This window comes from Pyricularia oryzae, chromosome 3 (assembly GCF_000002495.2).
Source record: "Pyricularia oryzae 70-15 chromosome 3, whole genome shotgun sequence".
NCBI classification, from domain to species: Eukaryota; Fungi; Ascomycota; class Sordariomycetes; order Magnaporthales; family Pyriculariaceae; genus Pyricularia; species Pyricularia oryzae.
This window is the reverse complement of record NC_017849.1, coordinates 4,341,054-4,364,391: the sequence shown is the minus strand read 5'-3', so window position 1 is coordinate 4,364,391 and position 23,338 is coordinate 4,341,054. Positions and strand designations below refer to the sequence as shown.

Genomic DNA, 23,338 nt, shown 5'->3' with positions numbered 1-23,338 from the left:
CTTCCGTGACTGGCCGGCCACACGACCATTTTTGGGAAACCCTGACTGCGGGAGTCGTTTTGATATCTTGGTCATTTGTATTTCTTTTATCATCTGTTTGCAGATCTAGCCCGCATCATGTTCTATAGGTACTCAGTTCCCTGTTGTCAATGTCAGTGTTTATGAGCTACTGGATCCTGTGCTCGATGTCTTCTATTGTTTGAGTTCATCATCCCTGTATGGTTTTATATCAACGCCATCTGCCAGAGATTCCGGAACATGCGCAGACGCCCGCCCCTGCCAAGTATCAAATCTATGTATGCAACCAAACCTCATAACTCATACAGTTATCTTTATAAATCCCCCTTCCAAACAATCAATCACAACCGCAGGTGGCTTCTGTGTACGCCCACGCTGTGTTCCAATGTTGCCTCTTGGTCAAAATACATATTATCCTCTTTAGCTAAGTAGCTCCTTGATATCCTCAATCCTCGCCAGCCTCTTTTCATCATCCGACATCATTCCCAAAGACGTAGCACTAGAGTGAACATCAAGTCAGTAAACCAATCATGACCGAGAGAATGTTTGGGCTGGTCGCAACTCACATAAACTTCTTCCTGTCTTGAATCTTCAGCATCCTCTCCTCGACGCTATTCTTGACAATGAACCGATATACCTTGACCTCCTCCGACTGGCCCATGCGATGTACACGGTCAATAGCTTGCGACTCGACGCTGAAGCTCCACCAAGGGTCGCACATGTAGACACGGGACGCCTCCGTCAGGTTCAGCCCGACGCCGCCGGCGCGGAGGCTGATGAGGAAGACGGTGAATTTGCTGCAGGCCTTGAACTCCTCCAGGACCGCGACGCGAGTCTTTTGCGCCATGGTGCCGTCGAGCCTGACGTGGTGCATGTTTGCACGGTCCAGCGAGCCCTCGATCAGGGTTAGGAACGAGGTAAACTGGCTAAAGACAACCACCTTTGCGCGCGGCCGTTCACGGCGAAGGTCGCGCAGGTGTTGAATCAGTGCGACGACCTTTGTGGACGAGTCGTTGACGCCAACACGCTGGAGACTGATGCGCCGTGGCTGGTCTGGCTGCTTCTGCTTGAAGACGCTGCCGGGCTTGTCCTCGTCATCGTCGTATACGTCATTATCGTGTCGGACGACTTCAAACAAGTCCCGCTCGTTGATGGGCTGTCGACAGCTGACACAGCGGGGGACCTCGTGGCGGTCTGTTTGGTGCTTGATGTAATCAAGAATGCACTTTTTGCACGTCGAATGCCAGCAGCCCGTGACAGTCTGCTCGATCATGGGTTCTTCAGTGCATATGGGGCATTCATTCGCAGCCTCGTCACGAATCTGCGACAAGACATGTGCTCCAAACGCATTGGCGTCTGCCGGGTCGTCAGTACTGGCAGTGAAGCGCTCGATCAAGGAATGAAGGTCCATGTCGTCGGCGAGACCAGCCACAGCATCGGCCGCCGCTGCAGCTTCATCCTCGTCTGCAACGATATCCTGGTTTCTGACGAGAACAGGGTGACAGCATGATTGGCGGAGGCGCAAAATCTGCGCAAATATGCTTGTGTAAGCTTTCATGACTGTGCCAGCCTCGACATTCTTCTGAAAAGCAGAGCGGGCTCTGTTGATGATGTGGTCATAGACTGCACGCTCCGTCTTGGAGAACTCGACATCTACAATTTCGATGGTCTTTGGCGGTAGTGCCACAAGCCTGTCGCAAATTGGGTTAGCACTGAGCATCGAGCCTATATGTATTTTGTACTCTTTCACACTTACGGTTGTCCAGACGGGGTTTTCATATCCTTTGTCCTCCTCATAACTAACGGTTCTAGGACGGTCTGCACAACATCCAAAGCACGCATAAAATCCTTCGACTCGAATGGAACTGTGATGAACGTCCTCCAGAATGAGAAGTTGTTCCAGGGCTCGACGCGTAGGAAGCGGACAAGACTGAACAGATCCTCCAACCTGTTCACAATAGGGGTTCCCGTCAAAACCCATCGGTGATCTGCACTGAGCTCGTAGCAGGCCTTGGATGTCTTGGCCTGCCGGTTTTTGATGTTGTGTGCTTCGTCAAGAATGACGCGTAGGAAGTTGACAGAGAACAGCCCGGTATGTCCGTCTCGCTTTGCAGACTTGCTCCCGGCGATCTGTCCGAATTCTGATAGCACAATGCCATAGCTCGTGATGATAACATCTGGAGCGGTGGCTGGATTGGAGCAGAGAGCCTGGAGATTGGCATGCTTGTCATTGCCATAGTATACTATAGACTTTAGAGTGCCCTCCTTTGACGCATTCTCAGCTTCGCTTTGCCATTGCGAGAGCAATGACATGGGTGCGACTACGAGAGTTGTGTACGGAGCTGGCTGCACCTTGTTGCCGCCGCCCGGCATGCGCTGCAGGTCATTAACCGTGAGGGCGGTTGCGTCTGCCGCAGCAGCCGCATGGGGTTTGTGAGTATGTATCAAACTCAGCATCTGGATTGTCTTTCCAAGACCCATTTCATCCGCAAGTATGCCACCAAGGCAATGCTGCTCCTGAGCCGGGAACTCGAGTGACATTTCACCAGAATATGGGTTGACATAGAAGCTCGGTTGGTCTGCGACCTGGGGAACATCTTGATCGTCGAAGTCTTTTGTGGGCCACTGATATTCTTCCCAAAGTGGATGAATAGAAGATTCGCGGTCCTTGCCGGCCTCGTCTTTCTCCTTGGCAAGCATCCAATATAGAGACTGCTTCTGATATGGCCGGAGATCCATCGCAAACGTTTCAGCTGGCTCGGCTTCCGGGGTATCAAAGTCGAAAGACTGGGCCTTCTTGTATAAAGCATCGAGCTGGTCCTGCTCCAGCTCTTTCCCATCTTCGGCTTCAGACTGTGGCGAGTCTGAATTTTCGACACTCGTGCTTTGTGGTTGTGCTTCCTTCTGGTCATCCATCTCGGCCGCCTGCAAAAGCCCCTGACGTGAATTTTTGGCGGTTGCCTCGTTCACACGTATTGGCATCAGGTTGATTTCTTGAAAGAGGCGAACGAGTGCGACTTGTCGAAGTCGAAGGTTGCGCTCCTCTGCAGTTTCCTGCTCCTCAAACATGCCAGTGTTGCGGTTGTCAGATAGCTGAAATCGTCTGGTATCGAAAGCCTCGTTGAGCAGGGAGCAACGTAGCTGTATAAACACTGTGTCATTCGTCCTTAATCTTTCCGGCGCATATACGCAGGTGCCCTCGAACTTGCAGACCTTTTGGTCTATTAACGTAGACACCCAGTTTGCGGTATCTTTGGCAAGACGACCGATTTCAGTTCCCTGACGGTCTGTGAATCGAACTATAACATCGACTCTCCTGGCCGCAGCTGCGCTAACACGAAGCCCTCCCACCGCAGCTCCAAGCTTATTTGTAGCACCTTTGCCTTTGGTTGGGGGTTTGGGTGGCTGTATTTTTTGTCTCTCGATCCTTACTACATCACCATGCTTAAGCAGGTTTGTACCGCTCCGTGTGGCCCAGCCCTCCACTCCAAAGGCCCCAACATATCGTGACCCAGGGGCCCCCGGCCGGATGGCAGGTCGACTAGTGACTTGATCAATCTTAGCCCCGTCTCCGCCATTTAATCGTATCGACGAGGTTATTGTGGTAGGTTTTTGTTTTGGCTTCAACTTGTAATTCTTCCATGTGCCGTCAAAGTACATGTTAACTGCCCGCTCGAGATCGCTACCGCATTGTTGGCGGATGATGGCCAGAATGTCGGGCTTGACCTCGACGCCGACGACGGCCTCAAAAGTGGCCTGGTCGAATCCAGAAATATCCTCAAGAGAGGCTTCGGGCCGGGAAGTCTCTTGGGCCGTGATTGTATTTAATGGTTCCCCTAGTGCAGCGGAGTGATTTGAAAGTGTCGGTGGGGTGTCGAGTGTATCTTGTCTATGCTGTATCTCGGGGGACGGCGGACTCGGTCTGCGACTCTGCGTAGCTGCTTCATCGTCAGAGTCGCTGAAGAAGCGGCGCTTCTTTGACGGAGGCTCTGAACCATTCGAAAGGTCCATCTGGTCATAATAAGGGGTTTCTAAAGCGATTGGAGGGGCCATGTCAAAGAGTGGCGAGACAATATCTTTGAAATGCTTCAAAGATTGAATTTTGGAAGACGCGACTCACAAGATCGGACGCGTTATCCGGACTGGACCGCGTTAATGGGTTTACTAGCCCCACCTGCCGGCCATTACCCGCTAATATTTCGTCATGATTTCGTTACCCCTGCATAAAAAAGTCGGGGTCTGGTTCTTGCCAGTGGGGACCTCGACAAGGTAGTCATTGCTTTGCGAAAGATAGGGATTTTAGGTCTGGTAGAAATCTCAGAGAAATGGTCTTTCATGGTATTGGGCTTCACTCAAGTGGACTGAGTAGGATGATCTAACTGTGGGATTACTCGCTATCTTTATTTTTGCTCGAAGCTACCTTTCACATCCCTGCGCAACATCATGCTGCGCACGAAAAGTGTTCGTAGCGCCTCGTCGCAGCTCAAGCTCTACACCGGCAGCTTCGCGCAGCCCCGCCGCGGTATAGTGACCGAGACCGATGTTGAAAAGGCACGCGCCTATTGTGTCAATCAGCTCAGGTTCGTCAAGCCTCACATCAATTGGTCTTCAAGAATCACAAAAATGCCCCCGCTAACCCTGCATCTTTAGACACGGTGACTACGAAGCTTACCTGATCCGCCGCTTCCTCCCTCCCTCAGCCCAAGACGCATACGATGCCTTCCGGACGCTCAACCTCGAGCTCGCCCGGCTGCCGGAGACGGTATCCAACCCGCTGATAGGCCAGATGCGCATGCAGTTTTGGCGCGACTCGATCAACAGCACATTCGCCGGCAACCCGCCTCGGGAACCAATCTCCATCCTGCTGCACAAGGTCATCAGCGACCTGGGCCGTCGAGGATCCCCTTCCTCGATCAAGTTCTGGCTGCTGAGGCTGCTGAGCACGCGCGAGCAGTACATGGACAACCGCCCGTTCGCTAGCCTCGCCGCCCTCGAGGACTACGGAGAGAATACGTACGCGACGCTTATGTACGCCACCCTGGCCGCCACGGGCCTGCGCTCGCTGCACGTCGACCACCTGGCCAGCCACATCGGCAAGGCCTGCGGCATCGCCGCCATCCTGCGCGGTGTGCCTGTTTTGGCGGCACCGAGGCCACCGGTCCAGTCGCCGCTAGGGGAGAATTCCAGCAACGCCGGCCCGGCGCTCCTGCTGCCGTTGGATGTCATGGCCAAGGCTGGGGTCAGGGAGGAGGACGTTTTCCGTCGCGGGCCCGAGGCTCCTGGCCTGCAGGACGCCATCTTTGAGGTGGCGACCCGCGCCAACGACCATCTCATCACTGCCCGAGAGATGCTCAAGAACCTCAAAGCTGGCCAGAATCCGGGCCATGATTTCGAGCACGAGGGCGAGAGCGAGCACGTGTACGATGCGAAAGATGCCAGCGCAGAAAGGACAAAGCTCGAGGTTCAACGCGGGTTTGGGACCCTGTTGGAGGCTATCCCGGCCGCTGACTTCTTACAGCGCCTGGAGAATGCCAACTTTGATCCGTTCAGGGTCAAGTCGAGCTGGAAGCTGCCGTGGAGCTTGTGGAGAGCAGCACAAAAACAGCAGATATAAGCCCAAGTCTTTGGTACCAGCATAAACCTACTCACGTCATACTATATACCCCGTAAGCTGTATTATTATGTACAAAATACATTTATGAACTGCAATCATATTTACTGTTTTTGAATCGTATTAGGCAGACTTCAAGGCAATCGACGTCTCCTGTACTCTTAAATACCTAATTAGCTGAGGTGTCCAATTAACCCTCGGATCTCAATCATTCCCATGGCTCCTTGCGCATACTGCCGCAACAGCCTGCTTCACTGCTGCCGGTGTCGGCATCAAGATACATGCACATGGCGCAGAGACCGGAGTTAAACGCCCACAAAACGAATGCGTGCCCAGATGTGCAAAACCGCATACGTCAGCAAGCCGACGGCGACCGATACGGCGGTCTGGCGTGCGAAAGAATAGGCTGTTGGTTGGGTTCTGTATCTTGGACATGTCGTCGGCTCAACCGGCTGTCGTGACATCACTAGCGCTTGGTGGTGGTGTAGCAACGCACAGGTTCCCGGCGGCGATTAGAAGATTAGATCTGTTCGTCAAGGAGGGCGCTCTGCTGATCGCTGCTGCATGGATAAAAGAAGATTCCCATGCAGACATTCTTGTCATCGGACGGTCCTTTTGCGCCCGAATCGCAATATTTGAGCTACATCTTTCCGTCAGATCGGATGATCGGTACCTAAAGTCGCCGTTAGCTCATATTTAAAAAGATGGGGCAACTTAAGGAGGCAAGGAGGCTTCCTTTTAGTCCAGGTGTCGTCCGTCGACTTTGACGTCTGACGTGCGCATTCGATGCACACACCCCCTGATTATCAAAGAACATGTCCGGAAATAACCATAGCTCACAGTCGATCATTGCTTGATATCCGACACGTTTCCAGGGCAACGCGAGCCGTTGCTGGTCCAGGTCAATGCCGGATAAAGATCTCGCTGGTTGGGACAGGAACATATTCACGTTCGCCGTCGCAAATGCAGGACTCGTGAATTTTCAGATCAGATCTTGGAATAAAATTGTACCAGGACGTAACAAGAAGGAGATGCGATGAACAAAAGCCTAATCATATACGTACTGTGCGTAAACAGATCTGACCGCTAAAGGATTTACCCTGTAAAATCGCTTTGCAAATCCAAGCTCTCGAGTCAAAGTCTCCTTGCATACATTTGGAAAGCCTCTTAAAGCACTGGACTAAAAAAGAAACCATTGTGCAAATATCATTTTAGTAAGCGTTTTACTCAGATTTGAGTGAGACTACCTAAATAATGAAACGTGGCAAATTCTCGCTCGCCAATTTATCTTGATCAACATGTTCACTCTACACCTTTTTGGGCTTGTAGATGCTGGCGGTACATGACAATCATGAAGACGTGAGACTTTGCCCATACATAGACAAAGGAAGTTACTTTTTATGCATTGACTGACAAGTGAATTCGCTGAACAAGATAACCAGTCCATGACTGTTCTGTGAGTGGTATAATCTGAACTCCTTCTCCACCTTTGTTTTAATATTTTCAAAATATGCATCACCGTGAGCGACTAGCCTTCTCGCTCAAGTAAGCCAATACCCCCTTTTTGATTCCCAGTATCCCAATATGCACTACCTGAACGCCTCCAAGACTGGCGAATCCCTGCCAGTCTGGTTTCCCAATGATGCTGCGGGTTTGCCGCACAAAAATAGAACAAAGAAAAAGGAAAACATAATTCTGCTTGGGTATAATGCGGATAAAACAAGGCTAAGCAAAGTGAGAAAAATGCGAAGCTAGCGTCCCCGGCTGGATGTTCGTTGTAATAGTGATTTTTAACATTATGAACGGTAGTGCCGGGGTGCAAGATCATCGCGAATACAGATTAACGATATGCTCGTGCTTTGTTTTGGTTTGTTTCATTTCGGAATCGTCGAGTCGAGATGTTTAGACTGACCCCGAAGCCTCCGCATAACTGGTTGGCGGCGAACGAAGAATGGGAGATGTTGGAGACGATCCCCCCAGCAGGGTTTCGATGTTGCTGAGGTCCAAATCGTCGGTTGATCCTTCTGAGCCACAGTACGCAGGAGGGGACGCGGGGACCATCGAGTATATGGGCGGAGCTTCATTGTCCCAGCTAATTCCCAAGCCGGACGGCTCGGTTAGGATGACATTGAAGTGCATGCGCATTATACGGCCAACTCCTGTCTGTGTCACCATGTCTAGCTTCTTTGCTGGGGCGTACTGTTCAAAGAGTTAGCTTTTGTTGAGCTGAGAATTATAAGGGGTGAGAATTCTTACCTCTTGAGACACCACCATCTCAATCTCAAGCTGATGCGTGACCTCAGTACCGTCTGCGCACTTGGTGTCGCATACGTATCGTCTGTGCTTTTTTGACTTGGCCAAATCCGATTCGAGCTTCTTGCTCAGGCCCCAGTCGAACTCCATCTCGACAGTGGCGTCATCGGCAGACGAGTAATTGCTCTTCCAGCCCTTGAAGTAGGTCTGCTCGCCGATTATCCTGCTATCCGTCCTCTCCAGACCCTTCTTGGCAGGGCTGGCATCGTCCGAGGTCGTCTCATCCTTTGGCGCATGCTTCTCGCAGGCGGGCGCAATGACTTTAGACTTTTCCTCAAGCTTCCACGATAACTTTTTAAGCTTCCAGAACTCGACGGTCCCGCAAGTTGGGTTGGACTTGGCGATGCCGTCCAGACGGAGAGAGAGCGTGTTCACACCCAGGGGGTGGATCACTTGGGGATAGTGCGCGCTCGATTTGACGTCAATAGGAGGGAATACGCGTATCGAGTGGTGCGGGACCTCTGCTTCGGGCTGGGAACGTTTGACCTCGATATTCTTATCAAACTTGATGCTGGGGCCATGGCCTTGTGCAGGGGTCGCTTCGGCGTGGAATTCGTACGCAATGTTTACCAACGGTCCGTCCATAGTAGCGGGAAGGTGACCGCCAAGCAGGAAGGAGAAAGGGAAATAGTGTGATCCTGATGTTCATGTTAGTCTTTGTCAAGTGGAGACAATGCTGTGATGGGGATCTCTTACCCTTTGTCAAAACCAGCGGTGCCTTGAGAAAAGACCAGCTCTGAAGCTCCGTGTACTGATGTGCGCAGTCGTGGCAGTGCGCAGTAAAGGGGCGCTTTTGGGTGACATGTATCCTGAGGGTGCCAGTGAAGGACTCAATGGGCACATCCTCCTTTAGTTCCATATGCATCGAGCCCGAAAACAAGGCACCGGTGCTGGTTGATGCATCTCCATAGAGGACGAGGGGTGGCGATTCGACTTTGAGGTTCAGAGTAGCAGCTTGGTTGGAGTGCTGGTGGATGTGCAGGTCCTTGGTCCCACGGATGAGCTGACCAAGACCATTGAGGGATAGCCTGTGGTGATGGTGTCCCTCAGAAGACGACTCATGTCTCTCTGGAGTCATGACGCCCGACTCTTCTGCCTCCTCGTTGATAGATGATGCGTAAGAAGGGGATGCGCTCCTGGAATGCCTTGGAGTTTGCGGGGGAGATTTTTGGCGCTTGAATCCAGCGGCGAGTTGGGTCTCGAGGGTATGCGTCGAGGTGCGCAGGAAGTTTGCGACGCGGTGAGGCATTGTGGCAACTTTCCCTGGAACTCGGGCCCTTGGCTAGCCGTACGTGGGTTTGTTCGCAACGGCGGAGTATCTAATCGGCAGGCACCCACGACGTAGTATGTAGGTAGGTGGTTGCGGTTGGTGGCCGGCTCACTTGCGAATTGGGTTCCTGGCGGTTACGTCCAAGGTATTGACGATATAATGCAGGCACCTCAAATGGCTTGCAGGTGCTTGATGTGAATCAATTGGTTGGTTGGTGATTGGTGATGTACCTTCCCCAAAGTTTTTAAAAGAGGCTTTGACTTTTCTTGGGGAAAGGGAACTTGATTGTCAAGAACAGGCCATGGGAGGCGCACGCCTTTAAGGTATAAGCCAGTGCAGGGTGACAAGACCGGGGAATTCCGTTTTGGGTAAGAAAACAGACGGCTTTGTTTGTTTTTACCACGCAAATTCGCCCTGGCCAAAATACTCGCTCGCAGTTCGGAGGTCGCGCGGAAACTTGCAGGCTTCGATTTTGGTCTGGTGACTGGTCGGAGTGTGGGGTGCGACTTGTCGTAGGTACTGCGTAATATACCTCTGTAGCTTTATGACTACTGCCGCAGTGGCTCAACTGCCAAAAAAAAAGTATCTACCAGCTAGCGCCAAGTAGACTAAGCAGGGCGTTTTTTGTTGCAATTCCTCGGCTGTAAGGTGACGTTACTCGCTTGTCCAATTGAGAAGACGAGAAACTTCTTTGGTAATCCAGTGAATACAGTAAGATCTAACTGGAACTGCGCGTGACTGTCTTGGAATTAATACAATCAGTCGTTGCGCTTCCTTCCCCTCACCAAGGAGGCTTGATGGTACCCAAGTATAAGTTTGGGGGTTTGTTAGGTAGGTACGGTACATACCAAGAGCTTGTTTCTGCGCTTGTGCAGGGTTGCGGGGTCTAGATCAAGTCAGGCGCTCTGTCTCTGCTGTTTTTGTCGTTTTCTGGTTTCACTGCGCAACGAGAGCAAACAAAGCAATTGTGTGTTTAAAAAATCTGTCGATGTTCACAGCCTCAGAACCAAGCATAATGCCCTGGGCCGGTTGCGGGATCGCGTCATCTTTATATGACCTAAAAAAAATAAAAATTTGCAAGCTCGCCTCGCGATGCCGTTTTATTCAAAGGGCAGTTTCCATCAGGTAATTCTCGTGTCATAGGGCGACGGGGGCCCCTGGTGGGCCGCAGGGGGGTGGAAAAAATCAGAGGAAAAAAAGGTCCATGGTTTGCGTCCACACTGTCCAGCAAGGCAACACCCCGACTGGGCGGAGGATAAAAAAAGAGAGAAAAAGTTTACAATAACATTAAAGTGGTACATTCAAGGCCTGGCCCGCGGTGGCGTCAGGGATCATCGCCGTGGACCGCTTTCGGCGACTAATCCACGGACCTCAAACTTGACTCTGTAGTCAGTTGCGGCTGTATGAATCACCCTTAACCATCGACTTCGGCGTCGAAAGCATGACGGTACCGCGCAAGTGTTATGCCGAGCTAACTCCTTGGAATACTGTACTAACCGGAACACATCTTCAAAGTCAAACAGCTCTTAGTACATACTACCAACCCATTGCTAGACAAGAAGAGTTCAAGATCCGACTGTGCAAGCGGCCAGGTTCTTGCCAGGGTATGTCCCTTTAGAAGTTCACCTAGTACAAGTTCAAATTCAAGTACCACAATATAGGCACAGGTTCCCTGAAGCGGTAACATGATTCTGTGGAGCGGCCACTCCGCCTTGAGCCGCCTTCAGGATTTTCCACGATGGGTACCAGGCAGGCTGGGCACAGAACAAATCCATAAATTTTCGACTCTTGTACACCTACTTTGTACACCGCTGGTGACAAAACAGGTTGTTCCTACTTTTCGTCCTTTCAAGTTTTTGGGTTTTACCAACATAAAATATAAAGAGACGTATACTTTGTAAATCAGACCTCAATTATGCAGGTAAAGCCAACTGTCGCCATAGTATGGCACCATCCCCTCAAGCAAGGCGACAGGTACACGTTTGGATGAGGTGATGGCTTGATGTGACAATGTACTTTGGTACTTCCCGTATGCTACGACACAATAGGAACTGGCAGTTTCTGGAAGTCACGCGCCCCATAAAATCTTGGCCCCGCCATGTGCCCGTTGCCTTTGTAGCTGAGTCTTACTCTGGAAAAGTTGAAGGAGGTTCAGAAACGACATAATGACCCACTCAATTTCAAGGACCTCGATCATCGCGTGAATTGAATTTTTTTCTTCTCCATGTCAAGTCCACTTATTATATGTTGCCCATCAGGGTTGCTGCCAAAGGGAGGTAACTAGCTCCCGTCGGAAAACCTACGTATTGCATCATTTTTGTGACTTTGCAAATAGCTGAACCTGGGAAATTCTTTTCCCATACGAAAAGAGCACAGACATGAAGAGTCAGATATTGCAAAGCGAAATTCGCCGGACGAAATTCGCGCTCCGAATATCTTTCTTCTCGACTATATATAGTACTTTTATAACCTAAAAAAACCTACGTTCGTATATCCAATAGGCACTTGATGGGAGATGCACCCTTGGCACTTTTTGCAGCCTGTGACGACAAGAAAAAAAAAATAGTTCAAAAATCCCCCACATTTACCGTCAGCCCTGCGGAACCCCAGCTTCCTTTTTTTTCTTTGCCTGATCGCCATCAAATTCTCCTCCCAAAAAGGACCACGCGAAGGAGCTAGGGGGTGCATCTCCGCGGTACATACCTAAAGCAGCCCTTTTTTTTGCTTTGATCATGTGCGCACATGCAATTCGGCTGCCATGAGAATGCCAGGCGTAACGTCTAAACCACAGCCTCCATTCTCAAATCAAACCCCTCACTTGCTCGCTCAAGAAATAAAACAAAAAAGGTCGGACCATTATATCGCATCATTCACCGATCGGATCAAGAATTGCCTGATGTTGACAGGCCAAGCTTTCCTGGCCCAGATGAGCTGACACCCCAAGACACCGTAGGCCGCACCGTGGGAGATTTTCTTTTCTCCTCTTTTTTTTTTTCTTTGCCATTTCCATTTCCACTCTCACAAATAAAATTGGCACAGTACGTAATGAGTAATTGCCAGCCAAACGTTCTGACACATGCCCCCAAAATGTAACCATGGGGGTGAGTGAATAGCGAAGAGGCAGGCTTCGAATAAAGTAACGAATCCTTTTTAAACCACTCAAGCTAAAGAACAAAAGGAACAAGGGCATTGAGTGCCAACAACGTGCGCTGGCTCAAGACAGGCGAACCCTGTGATCCACGATACCCCCAAAAGTAGCTGCCTACCGTATTGCACGAGGGGCGCACCGCCGGGTGACGGATAGCTTAGTATCGAGCACTCTCGTCCCGAGCATAGCTGTTCTAGTCCAGTACCGTCCTCCTTTTCCCGGTGCAACTAACTATTAGAATCATACGTGGTATGCTGGCTTCTGCTTCGGTTGCTAATCACGGGCGCTTGTCGCTGGACAGAGTGTGTAAGCAACCACTCATCCACGTCTTCTTCACCAGCAAGAACCTTGAGAAAGTCGAATTTGCAGCTATCCCCGTAGCTCTTACACCGCCCGGGGAGGTAATGCGGTGACTAAACACGACACGACATTTGCAGTAGTACCAGAGTCCATACAAGGAGTACTCTGTAAAAGTCAGGTACGCGGCATAATGAATGGGGCTACTACGGGATAATGAAGAAAAAATAAGTTTTCTCCACTCTCTTTGTGACGCACAAAGTGCGGCCCGTCTCGTCCCTTGCTTCGAGTTAACAGATCGTTCATAATGAATACCTACTGAGTAGCGATGCGGTCATTTAAAATCGCCAGGAACGACGCCCCACGTCTTGTAAATCTTCAAAGTCTACCATGTCCACACGAACCGGATGTTGACTCGAACAACCCGCTCATCGTGCTATATGTGGTAAGTGAGCAGTAAAAGAAATTTGCTTATACCGGCATAAGCCGACCCAAACAAAAAGCCGCATAGTCTAGGCCGCGCATTACCATGTATTCTTTTCCCGTACAAGTTTCTAAGGCGTCCTTTTGGCCTGGTGCTGGTCCTAGAAGGTGAGTCGAAACATGCTCGGCGGTGATCGAAAGCCCGCCGGCTCGGTCAGGGATGGGCTTGCGGGCAAAAATAAGTTTCGCCGAAGTTGTGTCCAACATTTGCCTTTGTTTGGTTTCTTGGTTCTTGTGTTCTTTTTTTTTCTCTCAATTTGACAAGTCATACAACAGTAGTCACAATATTGAAATGTCGTCGACCCCCTTTCCCGCTGGATGCGGTCTAGATTGTGGCCATCCGTGTGTGCGTGTCAGAAGCATCAACGTGAAGTGGGATCGTCTCCTGAACAAACCCGCAATTAAATAACTGGCACCCCATCGCCGGCGCGGGTCAGATTGTGACCATCCGTGGGTGTTCAAAAGCATACCGTGAAGTGGGATCGTCGACTTAGGTACTTACTTCACCAAAACCTCAAATCATGTCACGGGGTATCCATCCTCCCCATCGCCGGGGCGCGGGCTAGCCAACCGGCAGGCTGCTCGCATACAGAAGTCTTGTTGCCCCGGTGAAAGAGTCGACGACAAATCACATACATGGCTACCTCGCGTAGCACGGAAAAGGCATCAATGCGCCTGCAGAATTTTACAGAAGCAAAATCGCGAGCAAAGTCTACCAAGTACGTGGTAAGTGTGTGGATGGATGGGGACCCTTCGCTCTCAGTCAGCCCCCGACCACGCCGACCCTCCATGTGACCCGTGTTTACTGCCGCGCCGCCTTTTCCTTTCGGGGTCACTTCCGCACATCACCATGAAGCGGCATGTCGACTCTAGACTTTTTTTTTTGATATATTAATATACCCCAGGCGGGATGCAGGACTGGCAGGATCGTCCAACGTCCAACAACAAGTTTCTTATTGTGTCCAGCTTTTGGGGGCACAAAAACAACCCATCGCCAAGGCCAAATTAAACAGTTGTATAGTACGCACATTATGTCTTCCAGGGCGGTCTAAGCGTGCAGATCCGGCACAAGATCCATGTCGTGCCGAAGCCTCTTGGACCCCCCGGGAAAAAAAAATAAAAGCTCTTGTTTTTCTTTTGCGCTTTCTTTCTGGCCGGCCTTGGCTTGCCTTGAGTTCAAATTCCCCGAGGCGCATCGTATTCCAGCGCCTTGATCTTTTTTTTCTCCTTGTTCCGCCCGTAGGTCAAACGGTTGTGTAGGATCCTAGGAAACCTGGCAAGGGGGACAACCGTTGAGTCTAGTCGTTTGTTGGTTTGTTTCCACTTGATTCTAGCGCGAACCTTTTTGGTAGTTGACTAGACCTAGTTGGCAAATGTCTTTTACCTAGTGCATCTGCCAGATACCATACCACGTTTTCTCAAATTCGCGTTTGTGCCATTTGTTTCGGTTTGTTTCAAGTTTTTTTAATTGATTTTTTGGAGTTTTCTATTCCCTAATTTTGTCTATTCCTAAAAAAGCACACGCAGCGAAACTAGGCACAGCCGTTCGAAAAGCAAGAGCAAGCACAACAAGTTAAGCGCTGGGGGGAGAGATTAGGAGGGGAAAGATACATACAGAAAAATGTCGAGTATGCCCCAGAAACAAAAGAGACATCATGTGGTAGTGATGATCGAGATACGGAGAGAGGAAGTAAAGAAATAGAAAAGAGAGATAGGAGAGATAGTCGTAGAGAGACTGTGATCTAGATGGTATCATAACGTAAAACAGAAAACAAAAAGCCAAGGTAAAAAGCAAAAACAATCGTGCTGTTCGTTAAGTGTGGTCGGCCGTAAAATAAAATGATCTTATGTAAAATAGGTATCGTGAAAGGATACGTGGAATGAACGTGGGTCGCAGCTGTGTAAAAAAAAGTTGCGGGGAAAAAAAAAACCGTTGCAAATAGTCAGACATTAGTTTGAAGAAAGCTCTACCCGAGGAGGACAATAAACAAAAGCATGGGAAATCAACCCATGCTCTTCGTCCTCCTCGCGAGCTGCTTCAAGGTCGTATTAAGTTTTACTCGAAGTTTCATCGAGGATTTGACGCTGCGCAGTGCGGTGGAGCTAGCCATGCTGCGCAGTTTTTGGATGGAGCTGCTCGGGGACAGCGGGCGCGACATGGACTCGACGACGGTGTCGTCGCTGCAGATGCTCCAGCGCGAAACCTCCCCCGGCGACGGCATAGAAGCCGCGACCGGCGCGGTCGCCAGGGTGGTAGCCTCGCCGCTGCAGTTGATGATAAATTCGTGCATCTGAGGGTATTCAGGTAGCGGTTTGTCGTGCAGTGTTACCGGAACGTGCGACACGCGCGGCATCCGGCTCATGGGCCGAGTGGGCATGGATGGCGTCGGAGGCACCGCCGGCCAGGGAGCAGCAACGGGCAATTGGTTGGACATTGTATATCGATGCCCCTGGGAAGTCGGCGGGAGGGGCGCCTCATCCTGTTGCCATGTCGGCGGCGTTGGGAAATCAAAGGTTTCGGAAAACAGGATGGTGCGGGTATAAGTGCGCCTATGTTGGTGGTGAGCCATTGTGCGTTTTTGTGTTTTTTTTTTTTCGTTTTCTTGGCCAGCAGAAAGGTATATAGAAATAAGTGTGCACAATGTTTCAATGGTATTATAGACCAAATAATTATTATTGATATGTATTGAACAAAGATGTTCTTTTGGATGAACTGCAACGACAAACAGATGATATGCGTAAAAACTGCGTGAACTTGCATCGGAAGGTCGACATGAGACGAAGCATACTGTCCTTATATCCCCCCCTCCTCAAGGTCGCTTTGGCCTGTTTGTGAGATAGAAACAAATCGCCTTGACCCTCCTCGTCCTGCATACTGAAAAGAGCACGCACGAGCACAAACCTCCCAAAAGTATGCAAGTGCTAGGACGAAACCCACCGCAACCAAACTAAGGGCCTGCTCGAGGATCTGCAGCTTCGACGCACGAGCCTCTTTAAAGATGTTTGTATGCCGGCAATGCAACGCTGCAAACGTTTTAACTGGACAGCCCAAGGTTCAAGACGACCGTTAGAGATTGATTTGCGACCCCTCATTAATCCCCTGCAGTTTGTCCCCCTCTCTTCTTGATTTTGGAAAGTGACAGAAACACATCTCAAAAGGCTGATGCTTTGTGGCGAGAAACAAACATAGTAGGAAAAAGGGAGATTTTCCAGGGCTGACAGGACAATAGTAAACAAACATCGGACCACCAAACTAGAGTCCGCAACGTGGCTGGCGATGCCGAAGCTAACAGCCCGACCAAGCCGACAAAATACTAGCTGTTTTGGAAGTCGCACTAGAAGCATTCTAGCTCCGTTCCCACAGTCCTGGTGCGACCACCGCGTCGCGGGGTTTACGAGCGATAATGGGTGCACGGTCTCCAAAAGAGACCTTGCCCACACTGCACGTAAGCGAAGGGAGGGGGACGGGAGGCCTAATCGCTCCTATGTCCAATGCTCAGGTTGTATCATGATAGGCGTGGGTTTCGGGGGTTTTTGTCTTTTGTCCCAAGTAGGGTGTTTTTCGCTGACACCCGGCAGTTCTGGGGAACCAGCGCGGGTGAAGACCCGTTTACCCATAGCCGGCGTTTTGGGCGAGGATTGTCTGCTCTAGTGATTGTCGTCGTCGTCGTCGTCGTCGTCGTCGTCGCTGTCACTGCCGGTCAAACACTGCTGGTTGTCTGCCCTCGAGTCGTTGTACCTTTTATTCGGCCTGTTCCATTCTTTCACGATCGGTAGGGGTTTGACCAATATCTCGATCCCCGAACATGTTTGAAGGTGGTGCAAAAAGTTCAAACAGCCGGTGCAGGGGTCGTGACCCAGAAAAATATAGGCTTTTCTCGAGCGATTGGGTATATTCATTGATTTGAACCGCTGGAGCTGTTTGTGGTCGAACTCGTAACCACCTGTGAACGGGTCTTTGAAATCATCCTTGAACGTCCGGGCCATTATTAGGCGCAAATAGAAAATTGCGAGCTTCTTTTCGGCGTGGCACGCTTGCCATTGTCCTTGCTCTGCTTTTATAAGTTCCGGATCCGTTGTCCGGCCCGCTGGGTTGTCCCTCGCGTTGGCACTGAGAGTAAACCCCGAAGATCGACAAAATGCCATAACCAGGTGAGTGTATTCCTGACTATTGACAGTATGGTGACCGATGCTGCCGGTGGTCCAACCCGAGAACGCCCATTGGAGTATGGCTTTCTTGTCCGCCCGCACAATGATTGCTGGCGTTGTATCCTGTCGGCCAGATCCATTGTGGACCGAAACAACCTTTTTCCACAATGTCACTTCTCCTTTTGGGGACACAGAGAAGCATGACGTCCCGTGTGGCTGCGAAGCACCTTCCAGGAACCCTTTGAAAGTATCGCACCGTCGTAATATTTTCCGGATTCTTTTCCGGCAACGCACCACCTCCGCTGAATAACAGCGTCCTTGAAGCTTCTTGGATATCCTTTCGAAAGCGTTCCAGTGTGTCCTGACTAGGTTTGAACTAGTCCATGAATACTAGTACTTATTAGTATATATACGGAAGCATGGTAAGCAAGCGAAAACATAAGCAAGAAAGAAAGAAAAGAAGGAGAAAACAAACCTGCTCACCTCTTTCGCTGTTCTTTGTTCAGCGTCCTGGATCGACCGTTCAGCCCCATTCTTGATGAGCAGGGCCACTATGTCAATATGCCCAAACAATGCACCCAACATGAGTGGTGTTATGCCATGCCTTGTTTGCTCATTCACGTTTGTGCCTGCGTTCACAAGCATGGAAACATTGCCCTTTTGGCCGCGAATAGTAGCAATGTGTATCGGTTTGAGCCCAAATGCATTGATGATTCTCATTGCTTCAGGCTTCATTCTGGAAAAAGCTGAACGGAATCTGAAGCGCGTAGACTAGCTGGTGGTCAGGATTCTGATCTTTGTGTGATCTGAAATGTGCTGAGTACTTACCAGTGAAGTGGCATGTGATGAAATACTGAAAAGACGCGCACAGAAAGGCACCGAAAGCAGTTGACTTGGAAGGGAAATGGCTGTAACGGTCAACTTTATACTTTGACGAATCGAAAGGGAGAACTGAAAAGTGAAGAATCAAGGAAATCGGGTTGATATTGAAGAGTATGTTGGTGATCTGAGCTGATGTAGATTTGCCTCGGACGAACGTGAGAATCAAGAACAGAAGCTTGAATAAGAAGACGTATAGAGGATAATTAAAGACGGATATGGTAGTTAAGGAAAGGAAATGGAGACTGCTTGCTGGTGTGAAGAGATTGATGGGTTGAAACGAGATAAATTTGAATGGAAGACTGGTGATAGGAACGTGATAACAAGTCAAAAATAAATCACTTTTCACAGCTGGACCTACTACCAAGCAAGTCGATTATCTGCCGGGTAGTAGGGCTGATCTTCAAACTTGAGCCCTACTTGGAGATATCATATGCGGGTTAAATCGTTCCTTCCTCATGTTGTCGATGTACCGTGTGGCGGTTTGACCATGGCCTAATTGGCTGAATTTACAAACCTTCAGTACATCACTGACCACGTACGCAGTCAACAGCCGATGGGAGACGATGGACTCAGCATTAATCATAATCGGTAAGCATCACTAGCTACCGACGCTGGGTTCAGGTAAAGGCGGAAGAAGACGATCGATTGCTCATGCCGAAAGACAGACCCCAGACCCATTTTGTTACGCCGTGAACCCTAAATGCCAAGAATGCATACAAACTCCCAGTGACCAAGCCAAAAGAAAGACGATTTTGATGGGACATTTACTCGTCATCCTCCTCCTCCTCCTCCTCAGCCTCAGCGACCGTCATGGCGATACCTGGATGTACATGTTAGCCTTGTGTTCTTGAACGCGCGTGTCGTGGCCTAAACCAGCCGGGACCATGTATGATTAGAAACTTACGGTCCAAGTCACGCTGGCCGGCCTGGGTGATGCGGCGGCCTCCCTTCTCCTCATCCTGCTCCAGGATGCCAATCTTCTCAAGCGACTGCATGATCTTGCGGTCGACGCTGCCGGAGGCGTCAACGTGGTGCGAGGGGCGGCTTCCACGGTTCTTGGCAGTGCCGTGAACCTTGCGGAGACGGCCAACACCAACGGTCTTGCGCATGTAGACGTGGCGGGCGACCGAGGCGGCACGGACGTAGAACCAGTCGATGTCCTGGGGAGGCATCTCCTTGGCGGGGCCGGTCTTGACGGTGTCAACCCAACCTGTAGGTGAGAAGCAGAATCGTCAGTTTGTGCATCATCAACAAGCATAGGGCACAAAATAGGGATCAATATCTTACCAGGGATAGGGAGCTTGCCCTGACGCTTCAAGAAAGCGGCGTAGGCGTTGATGAACTTGTGCGCCTGCACATCAAAACCCAGCATATTAGCATTATTCCGTCGTCAGAAGTCTTTCGACTCCCTCGCGCCTGCTCCTATGCTCCAATATAGCCAGACTCTTTCGAGCCTCTTCCAAATCTTGCACTCTTGCATCGTTGCCAATCGCGACCATCATGGCCATCGCGCTGTTGTCGAGCACATTCGGGTGTGCATGATTTTCAACTGCGGGCTAGTCGGAGGACGAGATGATTTCGAGGCGGTGGGGTTTTTCTTTCAGGCTTTTGTCGAGCGCTGAGCTATCAATGAAATTCGGTGACACCTACATCAACATCGCGAACATTGACTCCGCCAGGCATTTTTGCGGTTGTGTATGGGGGTGTTTGGGGAGGATGGGTTGGGCGGGCTTGTCGTCGTCGTCGGTTTGGCGGGGGTTGAGGAATTGTCGATGTGCACCACAAGAAGTTTTGCGCGAGACAAATCAATCACTTGGAACATTTCTTAGGGTTGCTCCATCACGTGCGCACTTAGGACTCCAATTGCCTACCGCGCAGCCACCGCCTGACAGCTGCGAGCCACAAAGTGACCTCACGTGACCGCAGCTGCTCGACGGCCCCACTGTACTGGTATGTAGGCATTGCTCCAGCAAGGCTCCACAGGTGCCAAGAGTGACAGTGCTTGTAATGGAGGATGATGGGATTGCTTGCGAACTAGACTAGCACATTGGCATACCAATTGATTACTCTGCAGTATGCACAGTAATGTTTCTTGGTCATACAATATGCCGATAGAATCGCGATTCCGCCATAGTGTTTTTTTTTTCTCTTTTCGATTCAACATTACTTACCTGGAAATCTCCCTCCACAGACACCAAAAGGTTGCATCTACCGAGGCTCCACTGTGAAACCGAGTCAACTAACCTGTCCTGGAAGTAGATAGCCGGATGGGCCTACCTTACCGTACTGTAGTGCTAAAATAGCGACGCTCACTGGCAGCGGATTCTGCCCGCAGCCACAATGTTTTGCCGAAAACTGAAGCCGGTGCCGAGCATTCAATCCGTACAAGCCGTAGTACCCAGAACCCGACAACCCCAGTCACCCCAAGGCTCCTCCCCCATGGGTCCCCGCCCCCTTGGCTATGTCGGAGAAAGATGGCGCCGCGTTGAGCCGTCTGGTCGTGCTTCGTTACCTTGAGTTTCGGTACCTAATTCTAGAGATTAGACAAAGATTCAAATTGGATGAACTTCCCTTTCCTAACTTTCCCGGTGTCTCCTCAACTTAAATTGTCGACTTTTGGCATAGAGTTTGTACTCACTTCTGTCCGTGTCTTGCGAATGAATCTGCGCACGGTTTTGGTTTCATTTTGAACTTGGTCAGGCAGCTAGCTGTTGGCCTTTCTATTGGAGATTGACTTGATGAGAACGCAGCCTTCTTGAGAACAGCAGACATATATCTACTCACAAAACAACCAGTCTGCTTTTAGCATGGAGCTCGGTAAGAACGATAAAAAGCCATTTAACGAAGAGAAACAAACCTTATTTTAACCTCACTGATAAACTGACATGTAATTTGTAACCTATCTAGCTATCGCTGCAGCCGGCACTGCCGCAACAACCGCTGGACTGGCATATCTGGATGCCAAGTTCCACGTGAGCAAGGATCTCAAATCAATCTTTGCCCGTCGAAGACTGCTCAAGTACTTCGAAGAAGGAGGTAGGACAGAAAGCCCGTGCGAGCTGTTATACGACTTACCATACTTCGTTCACTAACCACAATAACCCCAATTCAAGTCAAGTCCAAGAAGTTGTCAGCGTACTACTTGTTTGAGGACGTCGTCAGACAAAAGCCCAATGCAGAGGCAATCTGGACTCGGGAGGGCTCCTTGACATGGCAGCAGCTTTACGATGGCACCAATCGGTTCGCCCAGTGGTTCCTGGCCCAGGGAGTCAGACCCAAGGATTTTGTTGCGCTCTTCATGGGCAACTCCCCCGAATTCATCATGGTGTGGCTGGCTCTGACTTCCATCGGAGCGGCACCAGCCATGATAAATCACAACCTGGCGTCGAAGCCGTTGCTGCACTGTTTGAAGATCAGCACCGCCAAACTCATCTTGGTAGATGTCCCACCGCAAACTGAGAAGAGCATCTCGGATATCCAAGAGGATTTGAACACGGAGGGCTTTACGGTCTTGAGGCTCGATGACTACCGTCATCATATTGCAGGGCTGGAGCCCGCTCGACCTGGAGAGGAATACCGAAAGGATATCAAGCCAGATTGGGCCGCAGGCCTGTTTTACACAAGCGGCACGACAGGAATGCCCAAAGCTTGCGTATTACCAGTGGCTCCGGTGTACATCAACGGTTGCACCACCAAAGCTGGAGTTAGTTACCTCAACAGCTCTGACAAGGAGGCCAACGCAAACATACGGTTTTACGACTGCATGCCTTACTATCACGGCACTGGAGGCATCACTATGATGAGTCAGATCCTCGCCGGGACAACTATATGCGTTGCTCCCAAGTTCAGCGTTTCCAGGTTCTGGGAAGACGTTCGTGAGTCTCGCGCAAACGCCTTTGTGTACGTCGGCGAGACGTTGCGGTACTTGCTGGCACAGCCACCTTCGCCGCTTGACAAGGAGCACAACATCAAGGTGATCTACGGGAATGGACTCAGGCCAGACGTCTGGAAGCGTTTCCGCGATCGCTTCGGCATCGAGTGCATCCACGAGTTCTTCAACAGCACAGAAGGTGTTTTCCCGCTCGACAATCACTGCAGGGGCGACTTCCTGGCCCACGCGGTGGGTCACCATGGGGCTATTCTGAGGTGGAAGTACCACCACCTATACGTGCCGGTCGCAATCGACACAGACACGGGTGACATAGCCAGACACCCAAAGACGGGTTTCGCCTACCGCGTGCCTTACGACGAGGGTGGCGAGATTCTCCTCCGCATCCCAGGAGAGAGGACCTTCCCGGGGTACTTTAACAACCCCGAAGCCACTGACAAGAAATTCGTACGCGACGTTTTTCAAAAGGGAGACACTTACTACCGAACCGGCGACGCCTTGCGCCGCGACAACGACGGCAGGTGGTACTTTATGGACAGGTAATTAGGCGACCCTCCTCGTCATCAGAGCTGATATGAGCACGGCTAACCGACAGTAATGATATGTGCAGGCTTGGAGATACCTTCCGCTGGAAGGGCGAGAACGTTTCCACCGCCGAGGTCGGCGAGGTGCTCGGCAACTTCCCGGGCGTCGTGGAGGCCAACGTCTACGGCGTGCAATTGCCCAATCACGACGGCAGGGCAGGCGCAGCGGCCATCTACATCGAGCCCGAAAAGAAGGCGTCCTTTGACACGGCGGCCTTCCTGGCGCACGCGAGGAAGCACCTCCCCAAGTACGCGGTCCCCATCTTCCTGCGCCATATCGCAGTCATCTCGGCTTCGCACAACAACAAGCAGAACAAGCAGCCGCTCAAGGCCGAGGGCGTGGATCCAGACAAGGTCAAGGCTGGCGATGAGATATGGTGGATAGAGGACGGTGGTAAGGGGAACAGATATGTTCCTTTTACCCGGGAGGACTGGAACGCGCTTGGGGTGGGCAAGGCGAAGCTGTAGATTGTGGATGACGTGGGGACGCCATCTGTGTTAATGTATTTGTTTTGGGGTTTATACTGATGCAGCTGTTTGTAGGTGTTTCGTTGATTTTTGAGTATGTAAATAAGCAGATGCAACTTGGCGTCACAATCTCCATTTCTTCAACAGTGGGATGAGTGTCAAGGTGTGTGTAAAAACATTTCGTCCATGTGCATGCCCGATGGTGATTTTTCTCGGTGAGAATCAA

The 23,338-nt window shown here is 50.6% G+C and overlaps 10 protein-coding genes across 10 annotated transcripts; 3 read left to right on the top strand and 7 right to left on the bottom strand.

Annotated features, from left to right (window-relative positions):
• Positions 1-66: 66 nt before the first annotated feature.
• MGG_05032 (DNA repair protein RAD5) lies at positions 67-4,106 on the bottom strand. The gene is made up of 3 exons (XM_003712492.1): positions 1,775-4,106; positions 585-1,709; positions 67-517 (listed from the first exon to the last, which is right to left on the bottom strand). The coding sequence occupies exons 1-3, from the start codon at positions 4,069-4,071 to the stop codon at positions 439-441; spliced, it is 3,501 nt and encodes a 1,166-aa protein (XP_003712540.1). The 5' UTR covers positions 4,072-4,106; the 3' UTR covers positions 67-438.
• Positions 4,107-4,280: 174 nt separating this feature from the next.
• On the top strand, positions 4,281-6,895 carry MGG_05031 (uncharacterized protein). Its single transcript, XM_003712491.1, has 2 exons — positions 4,281-4,598; positions 4,669-6,895. The coding sequence occupies exons 1-2, from the start codon at positions 4,462-4,464 to the stop codon at positions 5,630-5,632; spliced, it is 1,101 nt and encodes a 366-aa protein (XP_003712539.1). The 5' UTR covers positions 4,281-4,461; the 3' UTR covers positions 5,633-6,895.
• Positions 6,896-6,934: 39 nt separating this feature from the next.
• Positions 6,935-10,287, bottom strand: MGG_05030 (arrestin). Its single transcript, XM_003712490.1, has 4 exons — positions 10,061-10,287; positions 8,639-9,950; positions 7,886-8,580; positions 6,935-7,828 (listed from the first exon to the last, which is right to left on the bottom strand). Exons 2-4 carry the CDS (start codon positions 9,189-9,191, stop codon positions 7,532-7,534), a joined length of 1,545 nt encoding a protein of 514 aa, XP_003712538.1. The 5' UTR covers positions 9,192-9,950; positions 10,061-10,287; the 3' UTR covers positions 6,935-7,531.
• Positions 10,288-10,543: 256 nt separating this feature from the next.
• MGG_16845 (uncharacterized protein) lies at positions 10,544-11,376 on the bottom strand (the record flags this gene model as incomplete). Its single annotated transcript, XM_003712489.1, has 4 exons — positions 10,544-10,699; positions 10,750-10,838; positions 11,013-11,057; positions 11,343-11,376. 4 exons carry the CDS (start codon positions 11,374-11,376, stop codon positions 10,544-10,546), a joined length of 324 nt encoding a protein of 107 aa, XP_003712537.1.
• A 2,400-nt stretch (positions 11,377-13,776) lies between these two features.
• MGG_16844 (uncharacterized protein) lies at positions 13,777-14,149 on the top strand (the record flags this gene model as incomplete). The annotated part of the gene is made up of 2 exons (XM_003712488.1): positions 13,777-13,866; positions 14,057-14,149. The coding sequence occupies 2 exons, from the start codon at positions 13,777-13,779 to the stop codon at positions 14,147-14,149; spliced, it is 183 nt and encodes a 60-aa protein (XP_003712536.1).
• Positions 14,150-14,582: 433 nt separating this feature from the next.
• On the bottom strand, positions 14,583-16,156 carry MGG_05028 (uncharacterized protein). Its single transcript, XM_003712487.1, has one exon. It carries the CDS (start codon positions 15,708-15,710, stop codon positions 15,144-15,146), a length of 567 nt encoding a protein of 188 aa, XP_003712535.1. The 5' UTR covers positions 15,711-16,156; the 3' UTR covers positions 14,583-15,143.
• A 647-nt stretch (positions 16,157-16,803) lies between these two features.
• On the bottom strand, positions 16,804-17,286 carry MGG_16843 (uncharacterized protein; the record flags this gene model as incomplete). The annotated part of the gene is made up of 1 exon (XM_003712486.1): positions 16,804-17,286. A coding segment is annotated over one exon (483 nt), but the record flags the coding sequence as incomplete, so codon positions are not given.
• A 22-nt stretch (positions 17,287-17,308) lies between these two features.
• On the bottom strand, positions 17,309-18,024 carry MGG_16842 (uncharacterized protein; the record flags this gene model as incomplete). The annotated part of the gene is made up of 2 exons (XM_003712485.1): positions 17,309-17,665; positions 17,773-18,024. 2 exons carry the CDS (start codon positions 18,022-18,024, stop codon positions 17,309-17,311), a joined length of 609 nt encoding a protein of 202 aa, XP_003712533.1.
• A 701-nt stretch (positions 18,025-18,725) lies between these two features.
• MGG_05026 (40S ribosomal protein S19) lies at positions 18,726-19,982 on the bottom strand. Its single transcript, XM_003712484.1, has 4 exons — positions 19,822-19,982; positions 19,459-19,522; positions 19,076-19,381; positions 18,726-18,991 (listed from the first exon to the last, which is right to left on the bottom strand). The coding sequence occupies exons 1-4, from the start codon at positions 19,852-19,854 to the stop codon at positions 18,936-18,938; spliced, it is 459 nt and encodes a 152-aa protein (XP_003712532.1). The 5' UTR covers positions 19,855-19,982; the 3' UTR covers positions 18,726-18,935.
• A 676-nt stretch (positions 19,983-20,658) lies between these two features.
• MGG_05025 (fatty acid transporter) lies at positions 20,659-23,268 on the top strand. The gene is made up of 4 exons (XM_003712483.1): positions 20,659-20,988; positions 21,079-21,207; positions 21,285-22,599; positions 22,671-23,268. Exons 1-4 carry the CDS (start codon positions 20,979-20,981, stop codon positions 23,110-23,112), a joined length of 1,896 nt encoding a protein of 631 aa, XP_003712531.1. The 5' UTR covers positions 20,659-20,978; the 3' UTR covers positions 23,113-23,268.
• The last annotated feature ends 70 nt before the right edge of the window (positions 23,269-23,338 follow it).

Bases quoted from the DNA above. Each gene is read 5' to 3' on its own strand.
- MGG_05032 (XM_003712492.1), bottom strand. From the start codon at position 4,071: ATGGCCCCTCCAATCGCTTTAGAAACCCCTTATTATGACCAGATGGAC. The intron at 1,710-1,774 runs GTAAGTGTGAAA...AATTTGCGACAG, and splicing joins AAAACCCCGTCTGGACAACC to GCTTGTGGCACTACCGCCAA. The intron at 518-584 runs GTGAGTTGCGAC...TGTTCACTCTAG, and splicing joins CAAGACAGGAAGAAGTTTAT to TGCTACGTCTTTGGGAATGA.
- MGG_05031 (XM_003712491.1), top strand. From the start codon at position 4,462: ATGCTGCGCACGAAAAGTGTTCGTAGCGCCTCGTCGCAGCTCAAGCTC. The intron at 4,599-4,668 runs GTTCGTCAAGCC...CTGCATCTTTAG, and splicing joins TATTGTGTCAATCAGCTCAG to ACACGGTGACTACGAAGCTT.
- MGG_05030 (XM_003712490.1), bottom strand. From the start codon at position 9,191: ATGCCTCACCGCGTCGCAAACTTCCTGCGCACCTCGACGCATACCCTC. The intron at 8,581-8,638 runs GTAAGAGATCCC...CATGAACATCAG, and splicing joins ACCGCTGGTTTTGACAAAGG to GATCACACTATTTCCCTTTC. The intron at 7,829-7,885 runs GTAAGAATTCTC...CTCTTTGAACAG, and splicing joins AGATGGTGGTGTCTCAAGAG to TACGCCCCAGCAAAGAAGCT.
- MGG_05028 (XM_003712487.1), bottom strand. From the start codon at position 15,710: ATGGCTCACCACCAACATAGGCGCACTTATACCCGCACCATCCTGTTT.
- MGG_05026 (XM_003712484.1), bottom strand. From the start codon at position 19,854: ATGCCTGGCGGAGTCAATGTTCGCGATGTTGAT. The intron at 19,382-19,458 runs GTAAGATATTGA...TCTCACCTACAG, and splicing joins GGGCAAGCTCCCTATCCCTG to GTTGGGTTGACACCGTCAAG. The intron at 18,992-19,075 runs GTAAGTTTCTAA...ATGTACATCCAG, and splicing joins CGGCCAGCGTGACTTGGACC to GTATCGCCATGACGGTCGCT.
- MGG_05025 (XM_003712483.1), top strand. The intron at 21,208-21,284 runs GTAGGACAGAAA...CCCCAATTCAAG, and splicing joins CAAGTACTTCGAAGAAGGAG to TCAAGTCCAAGAAGTTGTCA. The intron at 22,600-22,670 runs GTAATTAGGCGA...TGATATGTGCAG, and splicing joins AGGTGGTACTTTATGGACAG to GCTTGGAGATACCTTCCGCT.